Source organism: Schistocerca cancellata, chromosome 4 (genome assembly GCF_023864275.1).
Source record: "Schistocerca cancellata isolate TAMUIC-IGC-003103 chromosome 4, iqSchCanc2.1, whole genome shotgun sequence".
Lineage (NCBI taxonomy): Eukaryota > Metazoa > Arthropoda > Insecta > Orthoptera > Acrididae > Schistocerca > Schistocerca cancellata.
In genome coordinates, this window is record NC_064629.1 from 167766475 (window position 1) to 167787688 (window position 21214).

Genomic DNA, 21214 nt, shown 5'->3' on the forward strand with positions numbered 1-21214 from the left:
ACTGGCAGCTGATCCTTAACATAAACAAATGTAACATATAGAGTATAAATGGGAATATGAACCTATTATTGATTGGTTGGTGATCAGTTATGAGAACAGTCACAACCATTAGCTATGTATCAGTATGTTTCTATATCAATTTAAGGTACAATGATGACATTGTTGCAGGGCTGTTATACACCAGAGAGATTCGCTGGAGGAATCCTGAGGGAGCATTATTCAACCCCTAAGGTGATAGTTAAAAAAATAACTTTGTTTATTCAATTCTCGAATCCTGCTCGTCAATATGGAATCCTTTCCAGGTTGGATTTTATGACCAACCCTCATAATTTAAAAAACATCAGCTTTACTATGCCCTCAAAGACAGCCTGGTTCCTTGCTGCTGACTCCCTCATGTCTTATGTGACAAATAGTCTATCCAAGTGGGTAACATTAAGTTCTCTGCACAAAATGACTGTCCACTTATATGCACAAAAGAAAGTATCTACATATATTTTTAACTATGGGTATGAGCAGAACAATCCTACATTTCCTTTGACAATTCTTGTGTTCAAATTGTAAGTTTTTGACTCCAAGGGTTTCAATTTGAAAAAAATAAATCCGCTCTGATGTACCCAAAATGCTGCAAGGATTGCCTTTATATTTCAACCATCTCTAATGACCATACTGTTGACAGGATGTTAAACTCTTAATATTTCTTCCTTTTGTACATATTTCTTCCTTTTGTACATTTTACAACGTTGTAAACTTCAGTATGTCTTAAAATTAGTGGTAACTTTTACTGCTCTTGCACTCATGAACACAAATAACTTCACAATAAATCTTGTTACTACTCTGCACCTGAATAACAGTACTCATTCTCTTTCAGATAAATTTTTATTTTGCTGCTTTATCCCCAAATATTCCAATTCAAAGCCATTACCTACAGAATAGCATGCAACACCACATATTTTAGAAGATTCTTCAACTTTCTGAGGCAATTCAAAACATCAGTGTTCATTCTAAACACAATTAAGTGTTCATATGAAAATGAAGTCCCATACTTCTTGCCAGCTTATGTTACTAAAGATTTTATGGAGGTAAAGATTTTTCACTGTGACTGAACTTCTTTAAGAATTAAAAACTAAGAAACTGTACTTTGTCCCACTAATATTTATTTATTTCTGTAATGGCACCAACTGATGTCACTGTGGAAGCCAAATAGCTGACTTGACATTAGTGCCGGCCTCTGCGCAGCCACCACTCAGAGGGCGCTGGTCATCAGGAGTGCTTCCTGATGGGACCATGCCAGAATCTGGCATATAAACCAGTCCAAGGCTGGTCTCAGTCAGTTGTAATGTTAACTCTATTTTTCATAGCAAAAACTTGGATGTGCCACAGATTGGACTTTCCTTTGGAAAAACTTAAGTTATCTTGTGTTGTCTTTGAGTAATAAACCAGGGTGGTCCCCACTACTGCATGTAACTCATCTTTAACAAAAGTGGGAATGGCTCAGGACCCATGTCAACTGCAACTAAGCTGCTGCTGCTGATTATGGGTTTCAAGACAACATCTGTCATCAGTCTCCTATGTCTCCATCCAGGATGGAATCAGTGTATTTCATCTGTCTGCATCTGGAATAAATCCTACAGGAAGAAGTGAGAATATTTTCTAAATGTTTGTGTAGCATGAATCTGAGGAGAGAGATGAGCACCAGCTTGGTATTGACTAGTGGCATATTGGAAACAGCCTAAATACAACATTCTCATGTTTAGTCCATGAAGCATTAGATTTGCATCAGGCTTGCGCCCCTCCCCATGTCCCAGAAGTCGTGTGTTAACACTCTCGGCTAGCTGAGCAGGTGCATGCAAATAGGATATCGAACATTTTGTATTAGATGAGAGATTGATCCCTCTCACTTCCACCACCCCCTCCCCCCCCCCCCCCCAAACCACATACAATTACTACTAACATAAACCTACAGGGTTATTATGAGCTAACAGCAACAATATTACAGGCACTGCAAGCATTAGCGAGTGTAGCAGGCATCTCTCCTGTGCCACCCGTGTTCATGATTTTCCTGCCATGTAACAAACACAGAGCAGAGTGGGAAGCTCATGCCTATGATTCCAGTTGTACTTTACGGCCTGCCAAATTTCCAATATGAAAGATACATCCCAAACTGTATCATCTAATACAGAAACTAGAGTTACTACCGAACCCACATGAAGTTGAGTTGTCTAGAATATTCTCTTTCTTGGGACAACGTTTTTCAACAAAGAAACATGTTTTTCCAGCCAGCTTAGGAAAAGGAGCCCAACCAATGATATGCAGAATGGGCCACCAACATGCATGGATTAAGCATGAATTCCCATTTCAAATGTTTGTGCGGGTAGAACTCTGCAGACTCTCTAACCAGGGACATGACAGTGTGTCTTACCCCCAAATCAGAAGTAAGAAACCTTGTATTAGGGAAATCGGATACTTCTTTGAGGGGAGTAATGCAAATACACTCCTGGAAATTGAAATAAGAACACCGTGAATTCATTGTCCCAGGAAGGGGAAACTTTATTGACACATTCCTGGGGTCAGATACATCACATGATCACACTGACAGAACCACAGGCACATAGACACAGGCAACAGAGCATGCACAATGTCGGCACTAGTACAGTGTATATCCACCTTTCGCAGCAATGCAGGCTGCTATTCTCCCATGGAGACGATCGTACAGATGCTGGATGTAGTCCTGTGGAACGGCTTGCCATGCCATTTCCACCTGGCGCCTCAGTTGGACCAGCGTTCGTGCTGGACGTGCAGACCGCGTGAGACGACGCTTCATCTAGTCCCAAACATGCTCAATGGGGGACAGATCCGGAGATCTTGCTGGCCAGGGTAGTTGACTTACACCTTCTAGAGCACGTTGGGTGGCACGGGATACATGCGGACGTGCATTGTCCTGTTGGAACAGCAAGTTCCCTTGCCGGTCTAGGAATGGTAGAACGATGGGTTCGATGACGGTTTGGATGTACCGTGCACTATTCAGTGTCCCCTCGAAGATCACCAGTGGTGTACGGCCAGTGTAGGAGATTGCTCCCCACACCATGATGCCGGGTGTTGGCCCTGTGTGCCTCGGTCGTATGCAGTCCTGATTGTGGCGCTCACCTGCACGGCGCCAAACACGCATACGACCATCATTGGCACCAAGGCAGAAGCGACTCTCATCGCTGAAGACGACATGTCTCCATTCGTCCCTCCATTCATGCCTGTCGCGACACCACTGGAGGCGGGCTGCACGATGTTGGGGCGTGAGCGGAAGACGGCCTAACGGTGTGCGGGACCGTAGCCCAGCTTCATGGAGACGGTTGCGAATGGTCCTCGCCGATACCCCAGGAGCAACAGTGTCCCTAATTTGCTGGGAAGTGGCGGTGCGGTCCCCTACGGCACTGCGTAGGATCCTACGGTCTTGGCGTGCATCCGTGCGTCGCTGCGGTCCGGTCCCAGGTCAACGGGCACGTGCACCTTCCGCCGACCACTGGCGACAACATCGATGTACTGTGGAGACCTCATGCCCCACGTGTTGAGAAATTCGGCGGTACGTCCACCCGGCCTCCCGCATGCCCACTATACGCCCTTGCTCAAAGTCCGTCAACTGCACATACGGTTTACGTCCACGCTGTCGCGGCATGCTACCAGTGTTAAAGACTGCGATGGAGCTCCGTATGCCACGGCAAACTGGCTGACACTGACGGCGGCGGTGCACAAATGCTGCGCAGCTAGCGCCATTCGACGGCCAACACCGCGGTTCCTGGTGTGTCCGCTGTGCCGTGCGTGTGATCATTGCTTGTACAGCCCTCTCGCAGTGTCCGGAGCAAGTATGGTGGGTCTGACACACCGGTGTCAATGTGTTCTTTTTTCCATTTCCAGGAGTGTAGCTCAAGTCTATGAAACTGCTCATGTAACCCAGAATTTCTACATAGTGGAAGGAGATGTCGCACCATTCAGTTCTCCATCATCAGTCATGTGGGACGTCATGGCACCACTGGCAGGGCCCTTACCTGCTCCATCACCAGAACGACCTTAAAAACAACTACACCACACCATTAGCAGTGGGCCGTGTCAGCAGCAGTGCCATGGCCTAGCTGTAAACATTTCTTACTGTGACACGCATACAGCATATTCCCCATCAGCACACATGAAATTTTTTCTGTGGGTGCTGGCCCCACTGTGAACAATAACTGTAAGCTCTTTTCATGGTTTTGGATTTTTGATTCATCAAACAACAAAATATCTCGAATGTAACCTACACAAGTATTCTTTCGGGCAATCATCTGTGAAAGATTTGTGTTTCAACCACTTGGACAATGCACTGGAACTAGCAGAAGATCGTGTCACAGTCACTACTCACAAGGAAATGATGTCCAGCACAGCACTTCCATGACTTTCTAGCAACTTACAAGTCCATTCCAACTGGAGGCTGCAATCCAGCAGAGAGGCTTCATGGTTGCCTTCACTGTACCAATTTGGAAATGTTACACCCACTGCCAGCACATGTCATCGATGAAGCTTCTTCTTTCAGGTTAGATACCTTCAGGGTGGCCTGCAAGTTTGGACGCCATCCAACCTGGATCTACAGGACAATCTCCATCCAACAAGGATCCATGATGTCTATCACGGCACCCAAAAACTGAAATGTACAGTGCCACAATGATCAACTTCACCTCCACCATCCGGGTCTGCAGCCACTTGGTTCTCAACCCCCCCCCTCGTCCCCCCCCCCTCAGTGGACCCTGTGGTCCCATGACAAATTCTGCAATTTCCATCAAGCCTTATCCTGCCCTTGCCTTCCACGGCAAAATTCATAGACTTTGATCTGCTGCCTCTCCTAGTAGCATAGGGGATCTTCTGGGTCATGCAACATCTGTGTCCCCTCCCACAGCGGGTGCTGCTTGAAGGGGATACAGTGGCTCCACCTTACACCATCATGGAAAGCCAATAGCTGGCACAACATTACTGTCTACAGCTGTGACGACGCTACCCAGACAGTACTGGTCATCAGGAATGCCCTCTGAGAGACCCACACCAAAATCTGCCATATAAGTCGGCCCAGGGTCAGTCTGTGTTAGTTGTGATGCGATCTATGCAGTGCATGGTGAGTGTGCAACTCGTCTAGCTCTTGTGCTGCTACCAGTTTGGCTCTGGTGCTACTATTGTGGATATGGTGTTGACTGGATTTTGTTTTGGCATAAGGACCTAAGGTAGCTTTTGAGGAGTATCCTGTTTTATATCTCTCGTTGTAAATAAATTTGGGCGAATCTCTGCTAGCTCTTAACTCACCTTTTACAAAAGTTACAAACTGCTTTGAGATTAAGAAACTTCCTGGCAGATTAACACTGTGTGCCGGACCGAGACTCGAACTCGGGACCTTTGCCTTTCGCGGGCAAGTGCTCTACCATCTGACCTACCCAAGCACGACTCGCGCCCTGTCCTCCCAGCTTTACTTCTACCAGTATCTTGTCTCCTACCTAGCCATGTCTTCACAATATCCTTTCTTCCAGTAGTGTTAGTTCTGCAAGGCTCGCAGGAGAGCTTCTGTGAAGTATGGAAGGTAGGAGATGAGATACAGGCAGAAGTAAAGCTGTGAGGACAGGGCGCGAGTCGTGCTTGGGTAGCTCAGATGATAGAGCACTTACCTGCGAAAGGCAAAGGTCCCGAGTTCTAGTCTCGGTCGGGCACACAGTTTTAATCCGCCAGGAAGTTTCATATCAGTGCACACTCCGCTGCAGAGTGAAAAATCTCATTCTGCTTTGAGATTGTTGGGCCATCATCAGATGTCAACAGAATAGTCTCCATAAGAGACATTAGTGTGCAAGGAATCAGATCTTAATTAAAAATATTACGCAACATATAGAATGTTTGGTCATGACACTGTTAGGAAATGTGAAATCAAGTATTCATTACTCCTGTTATGTATTAGTATGTTACAATAGCTACTGACTTAGTCTGATGCAGTGGAATAGAGGTTGAGAGTAGATAAAACTGCAACATAAATAGCTGTCCCTGCATGAGGATTTCAGTACAAATATTACATGGCCATTGACAGTATTAAATAGACACTGACACAGAATTATTATCATTGTTTTTACAATAGAAAGGCACAGGTTATTATATAATATGTAGGATGATGGTGACTTAATGTTAATGTAAGTATACAAGAAGGTTAAATTGCACTTTACAGAATAAATATCACCAAAATAATATAGAATGAACATACATGGCATTAAAGCACATAATTTGTTTGGATGGAAATAAGGCAAGTGTAAATATACACATATCAAAAAAAGTTTTGCATCATCTTGGTTCCAAGAGTTCCGGAAACTGTACAGAAAATTGGAATAGAGATCAACATAAACATCACAGCCACCCTTGTTATTGCTCATGGAAACATTGCATATTATACCACCATACTACGAGACCTCCAAAGGTGGTGGTCGAGACTGCTGTACGCACCAGTACCTTTAATACACAGTAGCATGTTCTCCTGCATTGATGCATGCCTGTATTCGTCATGGCATACTATCCACAAATTCATCAAAGCACTGTTGGTCCAGATTGTCCCATTCCTCAACGGCGATTCAGCATAGATCTCTCAGAGTGGTTGGTGGGTCATATCGTCCATAAATAAGCCCTTTCCAATCTATCCCAGGCATTTACGATAGGGTTCATGTCTGGAGAACATGTTGGCCATTCTAGTCAAGCGATGTTGTTATCCTGAAGGAAGTCATTCACGAGATGTGCATGATGGGGGCGCAAATTTTCATCCATGAAGACAAATGCCTCGCCAATACACTGACGATATGGTTGCACTATCAATTGAAGGGTGACATTCATGTATTGTACTGCTGTTACGGCACCTTCCATGACCACCAGTGGCATACATCGGCCCCACATAATGTCACCCCAAAACAGTAGGGAACCTCTACCTTGCTGCACTCGCTGGACAGTGTGCCTAAGGCATTTGCCCTGACCGGGTTGCCTCCAACCATGTCTCTGACGATTGTCTGGTTGAAGGCATATGCGACACTCATCAGTGAAGAGAACGTGATGCCAATCCTGAGTGGTACATTCGGCATGTTGTTGGGCCCATCTGTACCGCACTGCATGGTGTCATGGTTACAAAGATGGACCTCCCCATGGACGTCAGGAGTGAATTTGCGCATCATGCAGCCTATTGTGCACAGTTTGAGTGATAACACAGCGTCCTGTGGCTGCACGAAAAGCATTATTCGACATGGTGGCGTTGCTGTCAGGGTTCCTCCAAGACATAATCCATAGGTAGTGGTCATCCACCACAGTAGTAGCCCTTGGGCGGCCTGAGTGAGGCAGGACATCAACAATTCTTGTCTCTCTGTATCTCCTCCATGTCCGAACAACACCGCTTTGGTTCGCTCCGAGACGCCTAGACACTTCCCTTGTTGAGAGCCTTTCCTGGCACACAGTAACAATGTGGACACAATCGAACCATGGTATTGATTGTATAGGCATGGTTGAACTATGGACAACACAAGCCGTGTACCTCCTTCCTGGTGGAATGACTGGAACTGATCGGTTGTCAGACCCCCTCAGTCTAATAGGTGCTGCTCATGCATGGCTGTTTACATCTTCGGGTGGGTTTAGTGACATCTCTGAATAGTCAAAGCGACTGTGTCTGTGATACAATATCCACAGTCAATGTCTATCTTCAGACATTCTGGGAACCGGGGTGATGCAAAACTTGTTTTGATGTGTGTAGTAATGGAGTAAAGAGAGCAATAGGCTTACATTATGTTAGTAAGAATAACTGAAACTCAATACATAGACTTAGTATGACAAGTTCCAATTGCCTACACAGAATGTGTTTAAAAAGGAGAGAGCGAGACAGGGGGGTGGGGGGGTGGGGGGGGGGAGGTGTAAGTTCTAGGAAACTAAGCCTGGACATTCCAATAGAAGGAACAGGGCTAAGCCTGGGCATTCCAATAGGAGAAGCAGTGGAACACACACAAAAGCATAAGACTAAGAACTGTAAGGGAAACAAATAAGGTATAAATTACATTACAGTAAAAGTGTGAGGGACGTAGAGATGAATGTGATCATTGTAACTGAAGTAATAATTGTGTGTTACTGATTGATGATGTGAAGCTTAAGAGTGGGGATGCGTTCAGTGATCATTTAGAACCATATCGGGCTTTTTTTGTCAAATATTTACTGACCTCAAACGCTTCCAACAAGCCATTTTCCCCTTTGCTGACAACATGAATGAGTTCTTCTAAGTTTACTTTCTGTTTGTGACCTTCCATTGGTACATTCCGCAAGTATGGGGGTCTGAATATTTCCAGCTACTTTCATTCCCAGTTAGTGTGGCTGCTATAGCCCTACCCATCTGACCAATATACAATTTGTTACAGGTATAGTGGTCAAACAGGTGTGGTTATAACAGCTAGACTGAGCACAAACATAGCTGAAGACAACCTAGCACAAATAATCACTGAAGACTGCTAAAGTCAGATTCCACATTTTCTGAACAAAAGCAGAGGGTAGGTCAAATCTAATCTACTGCCACATCTCTTTTTCACTGTTGTCCTAGGTGAGTTGCTGTCTACTCCCTTTAATAGCTCCTGTATACTTTACACTCTTTTTACTCTTCGCTCTAATCACTAATGCAGGATTAATTTGCTCGAAATGCTTGATAATTGTTCACGTAGGTGAATAAGTGTGTTAATGGCCTGTTACACACTGTCAACTTGCAATATGCTGCATCACAACGCCAACAGATTTTACTTGTTGGTGGTTTGCCTTTTATGAGAGGTAAGCTCGGTCTTGTGTCAGCCATTGCATTTGTAAGTCATATCACATTTTTATCACAATGTAAAACAGCAGAATACATCAGCATCCATTTAAAGAGTATTTTATACATTACACAAACTGACAACGTACTGTACCAAATTTAAACTAACCAAAGTTTTCTTTCTTTTCAGCCATAAAAGGCTGTTCTACATCTGAAGATCATATAAACAAACCAGTATACGTGAGCAATCATTTTTTTGCTTAAATTATGGGACATAGAATCACGATACATATTCAATGTAATTTGAGTTAGAACAACCAAGATTAATTAAATATTACCTTCTCCACTCATCTTTCTTCTGGATCTTTCTTCCGAAGATCTGTAATAAAATCAAAATCAGCTCTAAATACACATGATTACACATGAAAAATGTTAAACCAAATACCAAAATTATCAAATTAGAACACAAAACCACCAAATGTAGGGACACACATTAATTATAAATGAAAACACAGTATTGTGTATGTTCTACACCAGTAGTGTAGAACATACATACTAATGTTATAAATGCAAAAGTAGCTATGTTTTCATGACTAAAACACTGAACCAATTTTGGCAGAGGACACTTGCATGGAGGGCAGCAAGGCGGAGGCGGAATGTTTATAGATTAATCTCTGAAAGTGTGAATTCAATGCTTACTCTTGTGTGGTTTCTGAAATTTTAAAAAGAATTGTTACACTATCTCGCAAAGCTGGACAGCTTGTGCAACAAATAGTGTGGAAATACAATAATAAAATCTGACGATAAGTCTGAGAACTGTATTTAAAACTATTACATTGGGAAAGCCGTAAGAAACGTATTACTAATATTATGTATTTTACATTACGCTTTGCAAACTACGTCTGATTTAGAGCATAGTTCTAAGAGATTTTGAGCTGCGGAAGTTATTCGTATCCAGCAAAACTCAGAGAAATCTCACTACAACTGGAACTTAGATGCAGAATGAAATGTGACCTAAAGAGCTATAGACACATTAGAACAGTCACTTGCCCATCGTATTTTAAACATTGAGTGTCATGCATCTCTTATAGCTCCTGAGATACTTGAAGACTCACAGCGATGCTGTACAACAAACAGAGAGACGTTATGCCTTTAAATGTAGAATGTGGGAGGCGTTTAGCATTTCATTTTTGGATAAGTCTCACTTGCAGCCAAACCCACAAAATCTTTATGTCCTTGGACAAGGAAGCAAAATCAAAAACTTGTTTATGGAACTGTGTTAACATTGCAAAATAACTAATTGATAAGAAAGAAACATTTTTGTAGCTTTTAACATTTTTTAACTAAGATTCAACATGTGGCAAAATAACACAAACACATTCATTGTACCTATATACTGACAAAACATACATTTATACATACACAGTACATATCTAAACAACTATACACCCAGATCTTTATACATTACCAGATTACTTACACACCATCACTCATCATAATAAAACTAATGCTATGCAAGTGCAGCTACAGGTAACAGCTAGTACACAATACTGTACTTTTCATTTATAACTATGAAGTTTTTCCATCAAGAAGCAGCAGAAGAATCAGTTAACATGACACACATTAAGTTAAAATAAACATGAAAAACTATAAACTAAAAATTTGTGCTTCCAAATCCTTCAGCACATAAAAATGTTGTTGTTGTTGTGGTCTTCAGTCCAAAGACTGGTTTGATGCAGCTCTCCATGTTACTCTATCCTGTGCCACATAAAAATAAATATGAGAAAATGTTAACCAAGAATAGGTGTGTGACATGCAATCAGTTAAACATATAATTTAGATATAATATACAGTGCATTGTCAACAAACATTTTGGCAGCTGCAAAGTGTGTGGCACAAGTTTTATTATGCTGTAAAAGAAAACAACTCTTTGCTACATACATCACAAACAACTTCTCACATTATGTGTGGCATTGTTACATACAATGACTGACATCATATCACGATACACATCACAACAGAAGATAATACGCACAGAGTATTCACAATCAAGCACATCATCAGGCACCTATAGACATTTGAAGGCCAAGGAGCAAAACTGTAATACCATAGCCAAAGACACAAGAGAAAAACAGTAGAGAAAGAAATAAGAGACAACTCTGGATAATATCCAGAAATATGATAATTGTCAGCATATATGTAGCACTCACAATGACTTACACAGCAAAGACAATGATATTGTCTCTCACAACACATCTTGAAGTCAGGAAGACAATGCAATAATTTAAAAATAAGAAGTCAGTAAAGATAGATGAGGTTCCTGTCTGCATTCTGAGGGATGCATAAATATCATACAAGCCTGATTTACAGACATAATAAGTTAAGTCCTTCATTTCAGGCAGTCCCAAAAACATGCACGTGTTGTGCCCCTACTATGGAATGATAATGCAGAAAGCATTGAAAACTACAGTCCAACTTCACTACTGTCTTCATCCCCCAAAAATAAATGAATCAATCATGAAAGAGAGACTAATGAGCTACATGAATAAATGCAACCTCTTTAACAAAGCACAGTTAGGTTTCCAAAGTAGAAGAAATACAATACCAGCCATTACAGAGTTCAAAAAAGTGGTACTTGAAGTTCTTCACAAGGATGACTGCGTTACATGCATATTCTTATACTTGTACAAGGCCTTTGATACTGCTGATCACAAAATACTATTTAGCAATGTAGAAGCACTAGGCATAAGAGGAACAGTGTAAAGGAACAGTGTATAAGAGGTTGAGGTCTGTCCTGTCAAACAAGGTGCAAAAGGTAGAGATAGTTCAAACATCTGCTGAAGATACATTTTTAGTAAAACAATTGTCAGACTAGACAACATATTAATATAGGAGTTCCTCAGGGTAGTGTATTGGGTCCAATACTGTTCTTAATTCTTTGATTGCTGGTAACGAGTTAACTCGTCATGCTCCGCAGCTCCTCAGGTGCTGAGAACATGTATAAAGCGGCCCCTGGGTCTTCCTTACATGTTATTGACATGTTTATGTGTCCCATTCTGCTGACCCTCTCATTGCTGCGGATGAGTTACTTCCATGTCTCGGAGAGTAGAAACATTTCAAGTATCTATCATACAACATACAAGCCTCTTTGTGTGCTATCATTTGCAAAAGACCTCATTTCAATATCTTGAACTGTTTATGAAGTATGATGATTATTATGACAACATAATTTCCAATCACAGGAACTGACATGGGTATGTCGCACGCAACCATCCACTGGATATAAAAACCAGTAACTTGAGAATGAAATTAGATATCTTTATGCTCTCAAATATAAATAGAATATTGATCTCTTATCTACATTTCAGACACTGCAATGCATGAGCTAATCTCTGCAATCTCTTTAAAATTTCATGCAATGCTATACTTAATTTGATGCAGTACAGCAACTATGATGAATAACAAAATTAAATTCAATACTTTAATGAGTTAAAATATCAGACTGTAAGATGTGCAAAAATAGTGATATCAGGCAGAATACTGTCAAGTATTTCACTAATAGTTCTATAAATAATCATGGAACAAAAGCCAGTTTCGACATACATTTGCCACGTAGAAACAAAAAACTCAAAACAGCATTTTCTATTAGGGAATAAAACAGTATAATTAACAGCCAAAGGAAATGAAAAAGATTACCAAGGTACATCTGTTTAAAAGGGCAGTTAAAACATTCTTCAAATGTAATGCATATCACATAGTAGTCAGTAGTAATGAAAGGGAATAACTACAACGCCATGTCACATTTCAATACGCGACCATGGTTTATTGCTTTCACAATGAAATCATGTGTCAAGATGTAAAATGTATGACAGTAATGTCTTGTCATTCACCTGACATCAACATCCCTCTCATCAAGGGGGGGTGGGGGGGGGGGGTGCTGACTTAAGTTTTCCAGGTGGACTGAGGAGGATAGTTGAATGTGTGCAGGCATGGAATTTGCTTTCTGAACAGACCAGAGTGGGTGCAAAGGACACAGCAGGATCCTCCCACTCTAGTAGTCTCCAGCTGGAGTCTTTAGTGTGTTCGACAGTGAAACATGGAAATGTTCTTTATATCAGAAGATACCTGAAGCAAATTTTGAGTATATCAAGGAACATTGTACAACAGGGGACAACCAAGTGGGGCAATGTAGCTGTTAAGACACTGACCTCATATTCACAAGGATGCATTTGCTCTGTCTGGCCATTCTTATTTGTGTTTTCCATGGTATTCTGGTTCTTTAATCAAGGCCACGGCTGACCACCTGTCCTATTCTCATAGACCACTTTTCCCACCCTCACACTGTATGTCATGCATTCTGTGTGTTGTGTATTTTGAGCTATTTATTTGTATTTTTTTTTACCTTGACAATTCTGATATCATTGAGAAATGATCCTTAGATGAATAAATAAGATAATAATCTATGCAAATAATGAAACTGTAAAATAGTTGTGTCTGTCCATTTTCACATGCTATCTCCAAGGGATGAAGAAGCTTGCACAGGATAGAGTAGCATGGAGAGCTGCATCAAACCAGTCTCGGGACTGAAGACCACAACAACAACAACATCTCCAAGGGATTTCCTCAGCTATCTTGAACATAGCTTGGGGCAATATATAGGCTTTACTCCATCAAAATTGGAAACAAAGATACCATCATTTCAAAGTTCTATTTAAAACCCTCATGTCTGTCTGTTCATCTGACTGAACATGCCAGTCTCAAGAACTACTAAACAAATTTTTATGGGATTTTCACAAGTAACCTGAGCATAGCTTGTGGCAACTTAGTCTTTATTTCATCAAAATTGTATCATAAAAAAAAGATATTGCGGTTTAAAGTTTTATCTGAAATCATGATGTCTGTTTGTCTGTTTGAAGATGCTAATGTGCAAAACTACTAGATGAATTTTCATGGGATTTTCACAGGTGTCTTGTGCACAGGACGGGGCAACACACAGGCTTTATTTCATCAAAATCAGAACATGAAAAAAATCATCATTAAAAGTTTTATCTAAAATTGTCTGCTCCAGTTAGTACTTCGGATGTTTAATCGTCACAACGTGGTACACTAAGTACTAATACATGGTGCTGTTAGTTCCATGATACACCAAAGAACCATTAGATGACACTGTTCGTTTTTCTAACTCAGTGACAGATGTATTTTTGGAAGTTTATGTCAGTGACAGAATTTAAGTGCCACAATCTTATCTTTACGAACACAAACTAGCAATGAATTTACATGGTTAGGATATACAGATGTACTGATTTAGCTTTCTATATTAAAAACTTAACAACAATTTTTCGCTTCTTTTGATAGGTTCTATTGTATATAAGAATGGCCAGACAGAGCAAATGCATCCTAGTGAATATGAGATCACTGTCTTAACACCTGCATTGCCCCACTTGGTAGGTCCCTGTTGTAGTGTATTGTTCACCAGTTTCCTACCTAAATATTCCCTCCCCTGATCGATGATGGATGTATTTTCAGAAGTTTATGTCAGTGGCTGTATTAAGTGGTGCAATATCATCTCTGTAAATCCAAACTAACACTGAATTTATTTGGCTGTATATATGGATTTACTGATTTCAGTTTGTGTATTAAAAATTAACAACACTGCTTTTGCCTTTGCTAGGAAAAATGAATATATAATGTTTCCTTTGTGGTTTGGGTGCCTACTCACATTTTGATTTCGTTTACAAATAAAAACGCCTAGAAAATGGTCAAGTCTTTCTGAATACACCAGAACAGCCAAAAGACTGAGGACAATGCTGTTCACAAGACACTGCCTTGAGCAACAAAGAAAAACCAGACTGCTTGAGTGGTTGAAAAGATGGGAACTGGACATCAGAAAAGTAAGGGAAGAAGGATAAGTGGCACAAAAGAAGCCACAAATTGCAAAATATGACACTGACAAAATTGTGAAAAGACCTGAGCATCAAATCACTGTGCTATCTCTATATCTATGTCATTACAAATGCTACTGAAGGTCTGTAGCATAACAAGTCAACTCAAGACATGTTGGAACACATTGAATAGCACTTCAGGTGTCATCAGTGAGGCAGCCAAGAATAAGGCATTGTGGAAGACTGTGGAAAAATTAATCATACATGTCAGACACATAATTGATAGTTCAAACAGTGTTATTGGCTGTGAATCAGAACTAGACACTCTTAGTGGAGGATGTCCCCCATCGCCCTGCCCCCGCCCGCCTGCACCCCACAACCTCCCCCAACACACTACAGTAACTGTCATATACTCACGATTTTAAAGAGAAGTGTGCTATAAAAACAGAGACAAACTGTAATTCTTTTCTGATATTACAACTATTAACTTGCTGATGAAGTTTTCGTCACTTCTTGGTAGAACTATGTCATACTCCACAAAAAATGAAAACTGTAACTATGACTGTTCTATGTATTACTAAAACAGTTTACAATTTTGTTATTAAATATTACACTTGAATTTAAAATGTTTCAACATACTAAATACTGGGTAGCTCTCAGCAGTTTTTTAGTGTAGTTATCAGAATTAGTAACTGTAAATTCATTAACTCATGTAGATTATATACACACTTTATATCATATTTTATTTTTTGGCACTTGGATATACAAGTGAAAGTTCTTGAAGTGGCATATGCTACACCCAATAACATCGCCACTTTGTGATGTAGAGTGCCGGTACTAGTAACCCATCTCAAAGACTATGCTGAGGATAGAGCAAAGGAAGTCACAGAATGGTTCAGTTGTGATTTGACTGACACGTAAGAAAAAAGTAGTTCTAAGATTACTAAGATGTACAAAATATTCAGGGAGCATTTCATGACTATTGTGAGTAAACTGGGTTGAAATTGCTGACACAAACATAGTTACTGGGATTCCTATCAGAACAGGGAAGAATGTAAGATTCGCTACTGCAGACTAAAAGAAAAGAAACTGAGGTAATAATTAATCCCCGAAGCAGGATTCATACAGTTACAATCACATTTCAAGTATGATAGTGTAAATGTAAATGTGTGTGTGTGTGTGTGTGTGTGTGTGTGTGTGTGTGTGTGTGTGTACCATACATTAGAGCTACACTCATTTACTTTAGTAATACATTTATTCAGCTAGCTATTTCCCATACAGACATAGTCATGAGATCTGTACACATGAATAGAGAAACTGAAAATGTTGACAACTATACACCTACATCAATATACAATAAAACAGTTGGCTATTGCTCTGAGTATAACTTATTGAAAGGGCCATAGCTTAGTTTTAGGGATGACTTTTCATCTAACACGGAAAGTCACCCATTTTACACCATATAGTGGGAAGTACAAATAAAAAAACTGTAGGCATAGTATATTTTTTGTAATGCAGCAAAGGCTTTTGATTGTTTAAATCACAGTACATTGCTCAACAAATTTGAATTTTATGGACTTAGGAATGAGGCATTTGGTTAGTTCAGTCTTATATGAGGAATAGGAAGCAAAACGTTGTTATACAATCCTGTGATTTAGCATCTCAATGAGGTTTATAATAGTGAGTGTTTCTGATTCAAGCATAATTATCACTGGTTCAGGCAGAAAGGAGACAACCCTTGATTCACAGATAATAGTCTGATTCTTAACTGCTTCAAGACATGGTTCTCTTTCTGGGACTTTGGGTGGAAAATAAGCTCTCAAGGCTGACACATATTCACTACCATCTGTATGGGCTGAATGCAACTATCTTTATTATCAAAATATTGGTCATCAGCAGTGAGGGCTACATTCAGGGGCAACTCAGTTCCAGTGGTAAGAATATTTTCAGCCTTAAAGCCAGCCATTCACAACATATGTGGTGTTAATTTATGAAGCTTATGAGGCTTTAATTAATAAGTTAGGGAGTCTTACACTGACATCACAATATACCAACTCAGTTAAGAGATCTGTGGCTAGCACAGATCAAGGCAGTCAGGTAGAGGCATGAATTATGAAAGGCATTTGACTCAGTAACGTACCAACACTTATTATCAAAAAGTATGATTGTATGGGGTACCATGTGAAATTTCTAATTATGACACACCATTGTATCTCAGGTGGGAAGTCCTCGTCAGATGTAGAAGTAACTTCGGGTGTACCCCATGGAAGTTTAGTACCCCCTGGTGATTCTGAGTCCCCACCTAGCCCAAGTATTGATATAGAGAATACAGCAGAGATACTCAGGCTTCAGGTGACACCTGCGGCTTGCATCCAAGTGACGCACAGCTGCCATGGCAAGCACATAAGGTGGCGCTGCCCTCTGATGCGTGTTGCCACTAAATACCTAGGCCCATCTATTGCTAGCCAGTCTCTTGCTGGTCACTGAAGCCTTTAGTTACGTGCCATTGAATAGAAGAGTTTTGACCTTGCCTAATTTATGTTTCTGATTTGGACTGCTCTCTGGATTGTTGTATACACTTAGGACATTTTTGCTACATTCTGGTCTTGTTTTGATTAATCACTCGCTTCATGATCTCTACTGTCACTTACCTCTGGCACCAATTGTTTTGTTCTGCCGATCTCTATGCTACCACCAGTGCAAGTTATCATAAACTGTTTTCTACTTAAGCTGAGTGGGATAGAGTGGCTTCAAGAACTTTCTCATGATGCACCTACTGCAGTGAGGCATGGATCCTAAGTTTCAAAAGTTGTCACAGCAGCAGTTGGACAACAAGGCACGCAAAGAGTTGAGAGGTCTATTTCTATCATTATTTTCTTCACTGCAAGGCAAGTAAAATTACTGATCCTGAACATGAGGGTGCATTGTTACTCTCTTCTAACAGTAAACTGTGGCATCCAATCCCAGCCTGAGTGTGTGTTAAGAATTGCCAAAGCCCATGAAGTAACTGCCTTCTGTATTTCACAATTCCTCTGGTGTCAGCATTGTTGATAGAATTAGTCACCACTGTGCTCCACAATCAACTAAGGACTCCCAGTCAACATCATCATCTGATTTAGTAAGCACCTTTTCATCCGGCAACACGGGACTCTGTAGATAGTGCTGAAGTTGGCAATCCCCCACACTCATCATCAGTAAACACACAAAAAAGGAAGTGTTTTGTTTGATGTTGATGTGTCCCAAAGTGAGGGGAGGCTTATGTAATGTTTTCTTCACCATTATTGCCAAAATTCATGCCATCAAATTGTATAAAGATTGCAGCCCACAGCATCAACAGTACCACTGCCCTTTCCATGACATCGTCTGTTTTGCATGCCACAAACCAGGGCATCTCACAAGTGGCTGCCTCAGCCAGCATCATCAACACTGGTCGTCTACATGCTATACACTATCATGCCATACATAATATTCTGCTAACAAAGATAGTTGCATTCAGCTTATACAGATGGTTGTGAATATGTGTCATCCTTGAGGAACAGGCTATTAGCTGTGAATCAAGGGTTGCCTGCTTTCTGCCAGAAGCAGTGACAATTATGCTTGGATCAGAAACACTAACTGATATCTGATTAAGATACTAAATCATTTCCTGTTCTGTGAGGACGTGTAGCAAAGTTTTGCTTCCTATTCCTCATATAAGACTGAAATCAATCGAATACCTCATTCATAAATCCATAAACTTCAAATCTGTTTAGCAATGTACTGTGATTTAAACAATCAAAAACCTCTGCTGCATTACAAAAGATATCCAATGCCTACAGTTTTTTTATTGGTACTTTCACCTATATTGTGTAAAATGGGTGAATTTCCACATCAGATGAAAATTCATCCCTAAAACTAAGCTAGGACCCTTGCAATAAGTTATACTCAGAGAAATAGCAAACTACTTTATTGTATATCAACATTATCAATTTTTCCATTCCTGGGTAGAGATCACCTGAGTATATATTTAAGTCTATCTGGGAAATTGCTAGCTGAATAGATGTATTACTAAAGTAAATGAGTGTAGTTCTAATGTATGGTACACACATTTACATTATCATACTTGGTAGGTGGTCATAACCATATGAACCCCTACATTTCAGAGATTAATTATTACCTCAACTTCTTTTCTTCTAGTCTGCAGTAACTCCATCTTACATTCTTCCCTGTTCTGTTAAAAATCCATGTAATTATGTTTGTGCCAGTAATTTCAACTTAGTTTACTCGCAATGGACATGAAATGATCACTGAATATTTTGTACATCTCAGTAATGTTAGAACTATCTTTTTCCTCTATATCAGTCAAATGACAATTGAACCATTCTGTGACTTCCCTTGCTCTATCATCACCATAGACTTTGAGATGGGTTATTGGTACCAGTACTCTACATCACAAAGTGGCGATGTTGTTGGGTGTACCATATGGCACTTCAAGAACTTTCACTTGTGTACCCAAGTGCCAAAAAATAAAATATGTTATAAAATATGTATTGCATCTATATGAGTTAATAAATTCACAATTACGAATTCTAACAACCACATTAAAAAACTGCAAAGAGCTATTCAGTATTTAGTATGATGAAATATTTTAAACTTATGTTTAATAATAAAACTGTAACAGGTTTTTCCAATACATAGAACAGTCCTAGTTACAGTTTTCATTCTTTGCTGAGTATGACATTGTTCTACCAAGAAGTGACAGAAAACTTCATCAGCAAGTTAATAGTTGCAGTATCAGAAAAGAATTACAATTTCCCTCTGTTTTGAAAGCACACACTTCTTTAAAATCATAAGTTTCATCACGGTTACTGTAGTGTGTTGGGGGAGGTGGGGGATTATGGGGGGAGGGGGGGATGCAGGCAGTGAGGGCGGGCAAGGAGGGGGGGGGGATGGGCGGTGGGGGACACCCTGGGCTAAGAGTGTCTAGTTATGATTCATAGGCTATAAGACTGTTTTAACTATCAATTATGTGTCTGACATGTATGATTAATTTTTCCACAACACAGTCCTTCACAATGCCTTATTGTTGGCTGCTTCCCTGATGACACCTGAAGTGCTATTCATTGTGTTACAACATGTCTTGTGTTGACTTTTTTGCCCATATACCCCCACAGTTGCAGTCTCTCTGCACAAAGTGATAACATAATATGCCAGTCAATCTTATTGTGGGGTCAGATTGTTGTCCACTCCAAGTACAAAAATGTAGCTGACCAATTAATCTTCCTCGAACTCAACTACTGGATGACAATGAACATTTTTGGTTTAGACGCTTTTGCACTCTTTGGTTATAAAATTCAAGGCCAGTTTCCACTGTGATCCCATACACAGAACTTGATACATTCTTGTGTGCAATTTAAGCATCTGTTTGAATGTACGGTACGTAGTGTAACAGGGTTCCAGGACCATTTATCCTTAAAGCAATCTGCAGTGCCTAAGTTTCGTAGAGCTCATCCGGCGCATTTCACAGTGTGCAAGTTTGCTAAATCCAAAATAGATAGGTTGCAAAGTGTGAGTGTCATAACCCCAGCATCGCCTAAGCAGTCGGCTGTGCCCACAGTTGTAAGTAGCAAACCTAATGGATCAATTCACATCTGTGGTGATTTTCAGTCTACCATTAATGCTCACGCAAAAATCAATTCGTATCCACTTCCTCAGCTAGAGGAATTGTTGGCAAAACTGGCTGGGGGCCATTATTTTTCAACGACAAATCTCACTTACACCTGCTTTCTGTTTTCTGTTGATGATCAGACAAAACAGTTTTGAGTGATTAATATGCCATTCAGTGTGTATCATTATAACAGTTTGCCATTTGAGGTTGCAAATGCTACAGTTATGTTTCAGAGAATCTTGAGGAACTCATCCAAGATAATCTGAACTATGTAAATCACTTACACGACTTGTTAGTTATCGGGCTACCTTCGCTATCTACAGACATTGCTTGAGCACCTCTAAGCCCATGGTCTGCATTGCCACCTTGACAAATGTCGTTTCTTTGAGACAAGTGTCAAGTACTTGTGACACATTAAGTAAAGATGGACTCACACCAACACAGGATCATGTGGATGCAATCAATAGCTTACTGGCTCCTAAGACCCTCAAAGAACTACAATTGTTCCTTGGCAAAGTAAATGGCTATGCCAATTTTATTCCCAATGTGACTCACATTTCCCATCTGCACAATCAACTGCACAAAAACGGTATTAAATATGTGTGATCAGAGATGTGCCAGAAGACGTACCTTAGGTGCCCCCCCCCCCCCCCCCACGCACACACCATTTAGAAACATGCCATCCTACCATATGTTTAACGCTTTCCACTGATGCATCCGGTTGCACCATTAGTCCGCTTGCATCTAAAACATTAAATGTGGCACGGACAGATTATTCACAAATTGAGAAGGAAGCACTGGCTATCATACATGGTGTCCAGAAGCTTCATGTGCGTCTCTACGGTGCTAAGTTTCACCTGATCACCAATCACAAGCCCAGTG

At 40.5% G+C, this 21214-nt stretch overlaps 1 protein-coding gene across 1 annotated transcript in view; it reads right to left on the reverse strand.

The window, feature by feature from the left end:
* Nucleotides 1–21214, reverse strand: part of LOC126184692 (uncharacterized) — a 331999-nt gene that overhangs the window by 78168 nt on the left and 232617 nt on the right. The window contains exon 13 of the mRNA XM_049927189.1: nucleotides 9142–9182. Coding sequence (XP_049783146.1) covers nucleotides 9142–9182 — 41 coding nt within the window. The remainder of the gene's footprint in view (nucleotides 1–9141; nucleotides 9183–21214) is intronic.